Raw genomic sequence first — 12,718 nt, 5'->3', positions numbered from 1 at the left:
AAATGTGTCTGTCCTCAAAGGGTGATCCAGTACAGCTTGTGCAAGTCTCAAAAAGTCCTACTGGGACTGACCTCTGTTAAGGGAAATGTTTACATTAAGCCATCAGAACAGGCTTTGAGCATTTTGCTTGAAACAAATACCAGTGATGGGCATGAATATTTTTTCCTTTTTATTAAAAAATAGTTGGGAAATAAAAGGTTGCAACACCAGTTTTTAGCAAAAGTTATGTGACTGCTTCCTTACAAAACATAACACACACGGGAGTAGAAGAGTGACATAGCTCTGCCTTCGTGCTTGTCCAGCTGAAATATGCTTCAGCACATTTCCTAGCAACTCATTTCTGTACTCATGCATAGAAATGTAAAAAACTTACATTTTTGTCTAGAAACATAAAATTTTGAGTTGGAACTAGGTTATAAAAACTGTACTGAGACCTTGTGAATACCAACACTTTACCTTCGTTATTTTAAGCCCTATTTTAAAATAATGGTTAATGTACCTTTGAAATATCTTTGAGCCAGATATGTAGGTACACAAACATGAAAATATTAGTGTTTCTCTGCCAGATCTCTCTATGTGAGTTATAGGTGACTTCCAGTGATGGAGCAATGATGCATTTTTAGATTGTTTTGTGTCTCAGTAGTTCTCAGAAAATAAACCACCAAAAGCAAGATTGCAGAATTACCAGTGGAATTGTACCTTTTATTTGTGAAGTAGTACACAGTGGAAAGAACATATATTTGAAGCCACATATTTTAAAGACTAGAGAAGTAAAATACACTGGAATTAAGAGCTTGAGGTTTAAATATGTGTTGGATTAAGGAGTCATGGTAGGGGCAGGATTCTGGCTGGTGCTTTGTTACCAGTGGCAATTTTCCAAAGTGTAACCAAGTATTTTTCTCTCTCTTTTTTTCTTCTTTTTTTTTTTGTTTTTGTTGCAGCTGGTCTCCAATGTTCTCATCTTCTCCTGTACAAACATTGTAGGCGTGTGTACCCACTACCCAGCAGAGGTGTCCCAAAGACAGGCTTTCCAGGAGACCAGGGAATGCATACAAGCCAGGCTGCATTCTCAAAGGGAAAACCAGCAGCAGGTAAGAACAACAGTTGGAAATAAAAAATGAAAACACTGGAACAGAATTAGCATGCAAATTGTTCCTGTAGGATAGGATTTGCAGGCTTCTTGCTTTGTGAGTAATCCAAGCAAGAATAGGTTGTTGTTAGAGGACAGGATTCCTAAAGGTTTGAAAGAAAGCTCAAGGGTGTAGTTCTTGTCCAATATTCTGACGAACTTTTCCAGAGACAAGCAACATTCCCAGCGGCATGTGCTCTGTGGATTAAAATTACACAGTACACAAAGAGTCTGCCTAGGTTTTTTGCACCCATCATTGCTGCCAAGTGTTAGATGCAGATGTAACACACAGGCTTTGGACTGACCCTCTTTGTAAGGTCAAAGCCTGGTGTGATTGTCAGTCAAGCCACTGCAGGCAAGAATTGCTCCACACAACATAACATTCCTTGATGCCTGCAAAGAAAGTCTTCTTCCCTCCTTTCCCAAAGGTTCCTACCTGATTACATACCTCTCTATATCTTATTGGCTTCAAATGAATTGTATTTGTTCAAAAAGTAAGATTCATCATCAGGTTCATTGTATTTTTCTGTAAAAAGCCCTCTTGCTGCCAACATACAGCTTAGTTGTCAGGGTGCTGACTGTGTCTGCTCCCCCAATTCATTTGTGGGTTCTCTTGCAATGAATCTCTTGTGTCCTCGGAATTAGACACAGAAGGTCTTTAGGGGCAGCTTAACTATTCCCTTGCTAACACACATCTCTGCCCTGCAGAGATCTCATAGTGTATCCATCCAATTTAAAATGAATCATGAAATGGGACTTCTGCTCGTCCCTTGGGAGATATCTCAGGGGGCCTGTGTGGGTTTGGGGAGAGGTCAGGGGAATGAATCAGCTGGGAAGTCTCTGCATGTCTGTGGCAGCTCAGTTTCATTTTCCTTCCTGTCTCAGCCCATCTGCATCTATGGATTTATGTTTTGGCAGTGTTTCATGAGGTATCTCTGGCTGACATAGCTGCTTACTGTGAAATAACGTGTACACCTGCTTATTTGGTACCTCATGTATGAAAACAAGATTTACACTCAAGACTCCTTTTTCCTTTGCAACAAATATTGTTTCAAAAAGATGAAATGAGCAGCCACTCCTCCTTCCACACCTTGAAGTGGAGGAAAGGATTGAGCCAAGAGAATATGCCATTTTATTTATTAATTACAGCTCTGTCTTCCCTGTTGAGAGACTGCCTTAGCAGCATGGCTCAGATGCCTGTGCTGTGCTGAATTTGGACACTTCTGTCTCAGAAGCAGCTCCCAAGAACAGTCCTGATAAATGCCCTATCTTGATGCCTTTTAATTCTCCCCCTCTCCAGGAAGTACTATACCATACATAAGAAAGCCAGGACATCAGAAAAACATGTGACAAAGCCAGTCACTGCCAAGTGCTCTTCAGTCTCACCTGCAATAACTGCAGGTCCTGGCAGCTGGAGACTCCTAATGAGATTATTTGCTGCCACAGCCTGCACTGACATTGATCTCCAGGTTCAGTTCAGATGCCTCTCTATACATAATGCATTGAGATAAGCATGAGGTGACAGCAGACACAAATAAGGACAGCTCAGCCCACATCTGAGAGAGCCAGTCTCCAAACAGGGGTGGAGGAAAACACAACTGCACAGCCCAACACTGTTATTTATAGTTGCTTGTCTTTTTCTGGAGATCGATGGTGCTCGTGTGTGCTGTTCTCTTTTAAAGGCAGGCAGATTTTCTCAGGCAAATGACCTTGTATTTTCCTTTATTAAGCATCACCAGCACCCAAAATTAACTTGAAAGTAAATAGAAAATCCAGAATGTCCAATGCAGAAAAGAGACAACTTGTGATTTCATTACTTGAGATAAGGGCAGAGCCATAACAGGAACCACTGTTGTTTGCCCAGAACAAAATATTCTTGGATGAAAAATCAGATATTCTCCACATTCTGTAGGGAGCAAATAGCATTTAAAAGGTGGATTGTTGGGACTGCACTGTCTTAATTCTATCATTGCACGTGTTTTGTCTCTGTAAAGTTGTTCTCTCCCTTTTTTCATGTAGTATCACTTTTGGCAAAAAGTAACTGTTAGTAAACCAGAGAAGAAACGGATAAGATACTAAATATTCGTAGTGATTTGTGGTCATCTTGGGAGAGGACTTCATAAATAGTTAAAATTCCTTTGCAGAGTCATTGTGAGAATGTGTGTGCCCATGTACTCATGAATCCATGTGTATGTGTGTAAACAGAGTAGATCTGTGTTGAACTCCTTCATCTATGTGCCTGTTTTAGAGACTAGTGCTCCTTGGGATGCAGTTGTTTAATGTATAATTCAGTGGAACTATACTTGCATGTTATTTTGAAGTGAGAATTATATATGGATTTGCTCTTGCTTTTTTACCAGGTCAGAACACTGCCTTGTTATACTTGTAAAACAGCAGTCCTAGTCACCTCACTGGTGCATAATATGTGATTTTACAGCAAGGGCTGCAGCTCTGTCTAGTTATTGTATCAAAATGAAAATTGTACTCTTGTGGAGACCCGAATTTCTCTGCTCCATTTGAAATAAAACATAAGGATTTTGTTGTTTTGAAGGCGTTCTCATGTGGCTTATGCCTTAGAAATGCACTTGTTATAGCCTTCTCCTGTTAGCTTCAGAGGTTATTTTCAGTGATTGTGATGACCCCAAGCAAACAGAATAAAGATAATGCTCAGCTCTGTAACACAGCTCAACTTCCTAATTAGTAGCTGCATGAAGGGATGTTGTGCCACATGCATTTGTTTCACCTGATGAGCTGTCTTATTCCCTGATTATTAGTGCAGCTCCTGGAGATCTCAAGTGTCTTGAAAGTATTGGTGATTTAATCTGGCAAGTGCCTATGGTGTCAGGAAGAGTAGGGGTGGGGGCTCTCCAGTAAAAGCTACTCAGAAATGTAGGTGTCAGTGTCCTGGAGTGCTCCTGACAGACACTCAGGCTCCTGTCTCCCTTTTGGAAGCAAGGAAACCCTCCATGCTCCTGCGCCCACAGGGAATGTTCCAAACCTGTGGGTGCCCCTGAACCTCCCGTAAAGCTCCAAGTTATTTAGAGGATGTGTAAAATCACACATAAAATAGCAGCTTTCACACATTTGAGGATGCCTATTAGAATATGCAAATGACAACAGTGTATACACCATTTACTCTGGAAAGCATACAAATGTGTTGTGCTTTTCCACTCAAGGAGTGCACCAATAGCTGACGGAAGCCTAAGGACACGTGCATGATTCATGAGCTGCTTTTTTTTAAAAAAAATGGATATGTAACTGTTAGCACCAGTGACAGTACTTTAAAAAACAAGTATCTTTTCATGACTGCTGCAGTTTTAAGCAGAGATAGAAATCCTTCCAACACATCTTCTGAGTTATTACTATCTCTTCAAAGACTGAAGGCAGATTCAGTCTCTTTAAGGTGCACATTGAAGTGAGAAAAAGAAATACTGGTCAGTGCTACAGAGTATAAAATGTCTCAGTGCATGCTGAGCGCATTTTCAGTGAATTCATCTTGCTCTGGTTCCCCCAGGGTTCCTCTTTCTCCTTAGAGGAAGAAATAAATGGTGAACTTTCAGTTAAAACTAGGAATTAGAAGCCAGAAATGTGCCTATAACTGCAGCATGGGCAAGTGGTTTGGTGATGTGAGTACTTGGGACAGGATTGCTGACCCTTCTGAGTCAGGCCTATGTTTGAACCCTGCTGCTCCCTGTGTTGTAGAGAATTAATGAGCTGTTAGATAAGGTTGGGGACCTTCCTTTGCACCACCTTCTGTCAAGAATGGCATCAAGAATGAAGGCCCTTTTCTTCCTCCTGCTCACTGCAGGGAAAGAAATATAAAGACGAGAGTGGCAGAAGCTTTTGGGATTCTTCATCTATTCCAGAGCACTGCCTGCAGGTTGGACCTGCAGAGCTGATCACAAAGGAGATGCTCCCCACCTTCATGAGCCATAGCAAAACCTTTTGAACTTCACAGGGTGTGACTGGGAATAGAGTGAAGCTCTGGGCAGAATTCTCAGGTGTGATTCCTGATATGCATAAATTTGTGCCCTGGGGCACAAATTACCTGCAGGTTTAAATTCTGTAATTTCTGTGTGAAATTCGCACCAAATTTAGAATAATAACAAGCACTTGTTTTTATGTGAGTTTTTAGGAAAATCACCAGAAAGTCATCATTTTTTCAGTTTTTGCATACTCTGTAGGACCAGCTTGCAAAATGTTACAAAATCACACGATCAGTAAATAAAAGTGCCAAGTGAGGGGCAACGAGAGCCACAAACTGTTGATGATATGTGGTTATTGAAAATACTCTTGTAGGTGAGTGGGTGGGTTTACAGATCTTAATGCAATTGGGCACTAACAGCAGTTTAATGTGTAGCAGTAGCACTTTTCATGCTGGTTTTATCGGGGCGTTTCTACGACATTTTAGCTGCTAAGAGCAGGTTTGTGCCTGCTGGGGGAATGTGCTTCGATAATTAGATAAGCAAGGAAAGAATTTTAAATAGTGCCCAAGGGTGTTGGGGCATCATTCCTCTGGTGTTAGGTGAAGGAAGACTTCGTGGTGGTGTGCAGAGACTGTGTGGGAGGTCAGACAATATCATTTACTAGAGCCCTTCCAAGATCAGTGCACGGACACTCTTTGAGTTACATGGCTCCTTCATTTGCAAGAATTGGCAACCATGAATTGTAAGCCCAGTGCATCTGGAATGAAAATAATACTTTTTCTTCTAAAACCTTTGACTCTTATTGTGGGGTTGGGAACAGAATTGCATATGACTGGTTGGGGGATCAGCTAGTGGCTTTATGGAACCCATTTTCTTGGTTGTACTAATCTCTCACCAAACTGATGAGTCATTTCTCCCCAGTAAGGAACAAAGTGTGTTTGTTAACTGGGCAGCAGGTGTTTTAATTGGTTCATCTGTCTGACTCCACAGGAGCGTCTCCTGCTCTCTGTACTTCCTCGACATGTTGCCATGGAGATGAAAGCTGACATTAATGCCAAACAGGAAGACATGATGTTTCATAAGATCTACATCCAGAAGCATGACAATGTCAGGTAAGAACAGCAGCCTGTCTCCCAGCCGTGGGGGAGCAGAGACCCTCCCAATGCTTGACCCTGAACACACAGGGATGGAGATGTCAGTGACACGTAATCCAAAATCATTGTAAAGACTCTAAAGTGTCACTAGCTGACTTTTCAAAGTTTGTTTATAAGATGGTAGGAGGGTTGCCTCATTCAAACAATATCTTCTTTTGAGAAGAGGCTTGAACTGATCTCCTTCCCTTAATTTTCCTTTTTTTTTTTCCTTTTTTCTTTCCTTGAGTAAGTGCTGATGGTTTTGAGAAGCTGTTATATTGGAGGTCATTTATTTCTGGACAATTATATGCACTCCTCTGATAAGAGATGATGGAATGCAAGTTAGAAATTGGGAACACTTCCCACAGGGTGAATTGCAGAGCCTGGCCAAGGTCTAGAATTTCTGGAGTGGTTTCTGGCAGTTTGGAATTACAAGCAGGGGGTCCATTAGTGACAGCCTTGACACCTGCTCAGTCACCCAGCAATGCATTGCTCCTCGTTCTACCTGGATGGGGAGAAGAGTTTCAAATCCAGTCTCTGGCAAGTCATGCAAAATCAAATTCAGCCTGTGTTGCTGGGGTAGCCCAGCCCCAGGAGCTTCTGAACCTCTCCTGGTTCCCACTGTCCAGTTTCCCAGGGAAGAGGTAATAAAGTAGTACTTCAGGTGACATGATAGTTTTATAGGCTGCAGTTGCAAAGCTTAACCTAATCTTAATGCATTTCACCTCTGCTGTTGTACCTGATCTCTTTGGAGATCACTTATGTCTCAGCTAAGCCAGGTCCTGGCACTGTACAACAGCTCTGTCAGTCTGTAAATACTTATTTTGAGACACAGGGACTGGGGACAGAGAGCTTCCCTTTTCCATCTCCACTTACAGCAAGAGTTTTTTCCTGTGAACTTCTTGTGAAGCTTTTCTCTGTCATCCAACTTTAGTATGTTGGTGAATGGTATTTTCTGATACTTTATGCTCCACAAATAAAAGTGAGTTTCTAGCATGCTACACCCTCCAATAGTTGACATGAAATATCCACATGAAATTCTGATGCATTTGAAGACAATACCTTAGGATTGAGGGTAGCTGAAAGATGCAATATACAAGCAGAAAATTGGGAAATTGCTCAGTATTGAATGTAGAGTCTTACATAAAACTCACTGAAATCAAGGAGAGTCTGCGTGCTGTCTTGGATAGAATTCAGCCCTTCAGTTTTTTTGGTTGTGACTCAGTAAAGAGATAAACATCCACTAGCAATACAATGAAGACAGAAACAGTATCAGAAATCAAAGACAATAACGGTTCAGTGATGAAAAATAAAGGATATGTGCATGGTGATGAATGGAAGGGGAAGAGGCTGTCCACAGTGTCCTCAGCAGACATTGTGCTACAGTAAATTAAGTTTTGTGTCTTCACATTAATTTTTTCCTTAATGACACTGAGCTTGTTCAAGTAGCAGTGTAAATTTCTTGTGATGGATGCTGATTGTGAATTACTCTTTTCCATTACTCAAAGGTCAACTTGACATTCAAACTAACTGCAATTCATTAGCTATGCCATAAGACTATGGTATTTTAGTCTTCCACATAAATTTCCATATGTCATTATTTTGCAGGTTTGAAAGTTGCTCAGTAGTCAAATCTTAGTAAAGCTGATTATCTCTTTAGGATGATAGTGATTTGAAATTTTAATTTATATGACAACAGATACAACAACTAAAAAAACAATAAGAACTAAGTTTGCAAATGAAAATTTTTATAGGGGAAAGGGGAACCTAATGTAACAATTGTGACTGGAAAAAAATAGACCGAAGATAATGGCTGGTATGGAGACATGGAGATTTCAAAAGGTGGATCAAAAAATGGCACATGGCTAAGAGTATAGAAAGAGAAATGAGCTATGATTTTCAGCTATGGCTGTGAAGAAACATGAAAGGTGAAACACAAATACATAAATGGGTATGTGCACCAGTCTTTTCCTGACAGGTAGCTAACAGAACACTTGCAAACATTTAATTTTCACATCTTGCCTATTTATTGAATAATATAAGCATTTATGTAATAGTTTCACTTCTGCAGCTTAAAAGTAATTTTAACTTTGTTCCTCATGGTAATGAGTGATTAGGAATCAGGCCCTTGCAGGTGCCAACTATCTCCAGTGCAAAGGGAGCCGAAGTGTCAAAAGATCTTAAGAGGAAACAACTTAAATGATATCTTCCTCAAAGTATGGGCTTTGTTGTCTGTGCCTGGGAGGTCCTGAATCAAAGCCCACTGAAATCATGGAAAAGGCTGGAAAAGTGAGATAAGAAATAGGAATAAAATAGTGTATGTGCTGAGAGCAAATACAAAATAACTCAGGAACATCTCATCTTCATGTACTTTAGGGAAATGAATAACTAAGTGCGAATATTGAAGAAAGGAAACATGATTTGGAACAAATGACTCATTTCACACCAGGAGTTCAGCACGGAGCCTTTGCTCTTGCCTGGGTGCACTGAAACCACCTCTAGTGGGAATGACTGTGGATGATTTTGAAGCATTTACGTGCACACAGAAACACCATGGAGGGGGGAGGTAGCATCTCAGCGATGTTGATTAATGAGCTGGCTGAATAAAAGCAAGCATGCTCTTTACTTTGCACAGGGAAATGCTCAAGGGGAGGCTTTTGAGATGAGAACGCTCCAAGCAATTCTGTTTTGAGTTCGTCACTATTCAAAAATGTCATAAAAGCGAAGTTTTTATGAGCTAAAGGTTATTGTGTCAAGGCAATTGAGAAGTATGTGAAGTCAGTGCAAGGGTGCTGTGCCCAGCCATTGAATCTGGCTTCCTGTTGATGATTTATCAGCAGGAGCATTTCCTCTGCAGTTCAGAGGAGTGGGAAGGTCTGTGTGTTTGAACAGAGGTGTGAGTTTTCTTTCTCCATCAGCTGTATTCAGCAAGTCTTTCCCCCCCGCCCCCCCATCCTCCCAGATTGTGTATAAAAGTAGATTTTAAATGAAAGTATAATGGATGGGAATTTTTGTTAGCTATTGATTTAAAAGTTTGATTGTCATCTTAATGCCTGGAACCTGACATCTTGATTTTTACTGGATCTTCAGAGTGAGGTTGCTCTCCAAACCCACCATCAACATGGAAATAATGAGGCTCTGGAGGTTTCCTTCCAGATGGGTTTAACTTGGGTCCTTTGCACTCAGGAGGCACAGGAGCACAGCCTTGTGCACTTAGCCTGGTTTGACATTTTGTGTGGGAGAAGTGGCTTACTAAATTCTCTTCCAGATAAGATTAAATATTTTAATTTTCAGGGATGATTGGGTCTGGGCTTTTGGGACCACCTCTAATTTTAATTAAAACCCAAACTACTCTACCAGCAGAAAACGTTAATCTAAAATTATGTGAAGTTAATGCGTGTAGACTTTTTTTTCTGGTTTAAAAATGAAGTGTCATTAACTTTACAGTTCTGTTGTTATATGCTTAGTTTTAGATTCTAGGTTACATGGTTCAGGGTTTTTTGTTTTGGTTTGGTTTTTTTTTAGAAAAAGAAATTACACACATTTGGGGTTTTTTTTTAAGAAAAAATAAGTCAATTTAAACCTGTGTAGAAGAGATCTTCCTCAAGTACTAGCAGTAAGTCTGTAAAACATAGCCATGATCCTTTAATAAGGAGCAGTTCTGCTATGATATTGCTTACTGTGGTACACTGCTGTTAGAGGGTGGGCCATCTCTCCATAAGGGAAAGATGATTTTTTTAAATGCAAAATACTGTGGTCTTTTTGACCTGAATGGGTAACAGACAATCTTTTTTTGAGCAAATCTTTTTATCTGGACTTCCTGCAAATGAGTTCATAATCTCCTGATTATTGTTATGGAAAGTAAAGTTCAGAGACTAATTTATCCACAATGAAAATATAATTTCCTGTAATTTTTGGCAGCAAAATTTGTTTCAGGATTGTGTTCTTCTGAAAATTTTAGTGTGGTGACAAAACAAAGATGCAAATGTTTGAGGTTAATAAACTCTTTTTCAATGCACATGAACAGAACCTTTAAAGAGAGAATGAAACCTTTTCCTGTCCTGATTTATTGAATGAGAATTAACTTTGACAAATCCAGAACCTCAGAGCATGATTTGACCTTTCCCACATATGTGTGTGTGTTAAATATAAAGTCTATTGTCAAAAGCAATCAGGAAAGGAGTTCCCAAGACTGTGCAAGTAATTTGAGTAAACAGCAAGGTGAATTATGTAACTAAATTTGTTCATGTTATCATGAATGAGATTATGTCTGATAGACAAGCCCTAAATTATGCAGAGATAATATTGTTTATCTATCATGCTTCCCAGACAGAATTTTAAGTGCTCTGCGTTACTATTGCTATTTATAGTGTCTCACTGCAGTGATAATGGCTTTAATGTTATCTAGGTTTGGCCAAATATAGTAATCTCTGTGCTATAAAAGGAGGCTTGAAGTCCTCTGTGAAGGGATAAAGGTTGGCTTTGTCATTGAAATTCCTTTGATGAACTGTTTCAAGAAGCTTATTTTAGGGCTGACATCCAAGTGCAGTAAAAGTGACAGTTTCCTCTCTTCACCCCTTCACATAATTCTTATGAATCATGTACTTAACAACATTAGCCTGTTTTCAGAGTTTCTTAAACTTCTTGACAATTTGAACTAAACCATTTGCAGAAATGATACAAGACCATTTGCTTTCAGCTTTTTAAATGAAAAACATTTGTAACTCCTCTTCTGATATAATGACATTCTAACCACCAAAAGGTTCTCCCCTTAAAAATGACCAAATAGTTGCACTTTGGCTGAGTGTCAGGGCATTCAGACCAGCTGTGTCAACTTAACCTCTTCACCTTTTAGGTGTTGTGATGCCTAATTAGTTGCTTATGAAGTTTTTTTAATTCCCAGGTTGCAAGGTTGTATGGAATTGTGAACTATGAACTATTTGAGGAAAAATTCTACTGAGCAAACAATCTTTTTCTTCCCTCCTCCCACTGTCCTCACACACAGGACATCCGTTCTTAATGTTTCTTGGTGGTGAAGGACTTACATTATGGCAGGTATAAATTTCTGACAGTTTCTCCGTGGATATTTTCAAATACTACACAATCCCTTATCTCAGCCAAAGTTTATGTAGCTTTAATTTCCCTGGAAGGCCTCATTGCCAGGAAAGGGCAGGAGCAGTAACTTTTTTAATATTTACTGTATAATCCATCTTCCTCCTTGTCTACTTTCAGAATGAAAATTGATGGTTTCTGTTTAAAAACAAGGAAGAGCAGCATCAAGCAGGAGAAAGCCCAAAAGCCACTTTTATCCATGTCTTGCATCTTTGCTGCTGCTCTCTGTGCCAGTCTGTGAGCTTCAATTTCCTCCAAAGTGTGTTCATGGGTTGGTTGGTTGTTTCTCAGAATTAAGGCTTGGCAAGACCTTTCCCTCCTTTTCCTTATTCAAGGCATGTGCCCACGAGCAATAGAAAGTTATTTTTGCCCGTAGGTGGGGGGTAACTGTGGGTTTCATGTGAGTTCAGAGCATTTAATTGTTGTAACTTCTGGTTGAAGCTGTAGGATGAGAAAAGTGAGTAGGAGGGAAATGAGCCTGCCCACGTCTTTCCCCAAATGACAGCAGTGAATTTTACCTAAGCAGGAACTCTGTCAAGAGTCAGCTCCTGGGAGTTCCACCTATGCCTGGCAGGTGTGAATCTTTGCTTTTTAATGTTGCAGATTTTGCTTTTTTCTTTCAAGTTAGCAGTAAGCTTTAGAAAGTGCAGAAGTAGGTTTCAGCCATGGATGAAGGGGAAATACTCTGCTATTACGACCACTAATCACTTGTCTCTTCCTAATCAATTTGTTGTTTTTGAGAGGAAAAGGTCACTTGTCTTTTGGAGATTGTCATTCACACTAAAATTCACATATAAAGAAATTCACTTACTTTGCAGCCTTGATACACTTGGAGTTGACCTCAAAGCTGTGCAATAAGTCTGGGTGTTAATATTACAGGGGATGTTTAAACCCAGGATAACGCCCTCTCAGTAATAAATGTCTTGATGGTTCAGTCACGAAAATTTTTAAGCCAAAAAATACAGCAGTTTTATACATTTTAGCAAATCTACCTCTTCGTGTGTGTGCACAGCAACCTTTAAGAACAAATACATGCTAACTTGTTGAAGTATTCATTTGCTCTGTGATCTTCCTCTTTGAACCGATCCATTGTGATCTTGGTCCCTGCTGGGATCCCCCGGTGTCTTCAGGGGTGTGAGCGAGCCTTGGACCCTCTGAAGAACAAAAAGGATAAATAAGAGGCTGCAGGGCACCCTGCTGGATGCACTCCCTAAACACGTGTGTTGGAATAAAGATAACATCCCAAAAGTGCAGCATGCCAGGTGACTGCAGATCTGCAGCCACCAGCAAGCCATCAGCAATTAGGAAGGGCCTGTGATGTATAATTCACACCCTGCTATTCTGAGTTTACACAAGGGCCTGTGAAGTTCACAGGGTGGTGGATTGAACAGTGTCAGATGTTTTAATGATGAAATACT

General features: G+C 40.1%; 1 protein-coding gene across 1 annotated transcript in view; it reads left to right on the top strand.

Moving 5' to 3' along the window:
* The window catches only part of ADCY5 (adenylate cyclase 5), a 202,653-nt gene that overhangs the window by 117,494 nt on the left and 72,441 nt on the right, over nt 1–12,718 (top strand). The window contains exons 2-3 of the mRNA XM_014871774.2: nt 942–1,091; nt 6,046–6,167. Of these exons, the coding sequence (XP_014727260.1) occupies nt 942–1,091; nt 6,046–6,167 (272 nt within the window). The remainder of the gene's footprint in view (nt 1–941; nt 1,092–6,045; nt 6,168–12,718) is intronic.

Source organism: Sturnus vulgaris, chromosome 7, assembly GCF_052056855.1.
Source record: "Sturnus vulgaris isolate bStuVul1 chromosome 7, bStuVul1.hap1, whole genome shotgun sequence".
NCBI lineage: Eukaryota > Metazoa > Chordata > Aves > Passeriformes > Sturnidae > Sturnus > Sturnus vulgaris.
Note: the sequence above shows the minus strand (reverse complement) of the source record. Positions and strands in the feature narration are given on the sequence as shown.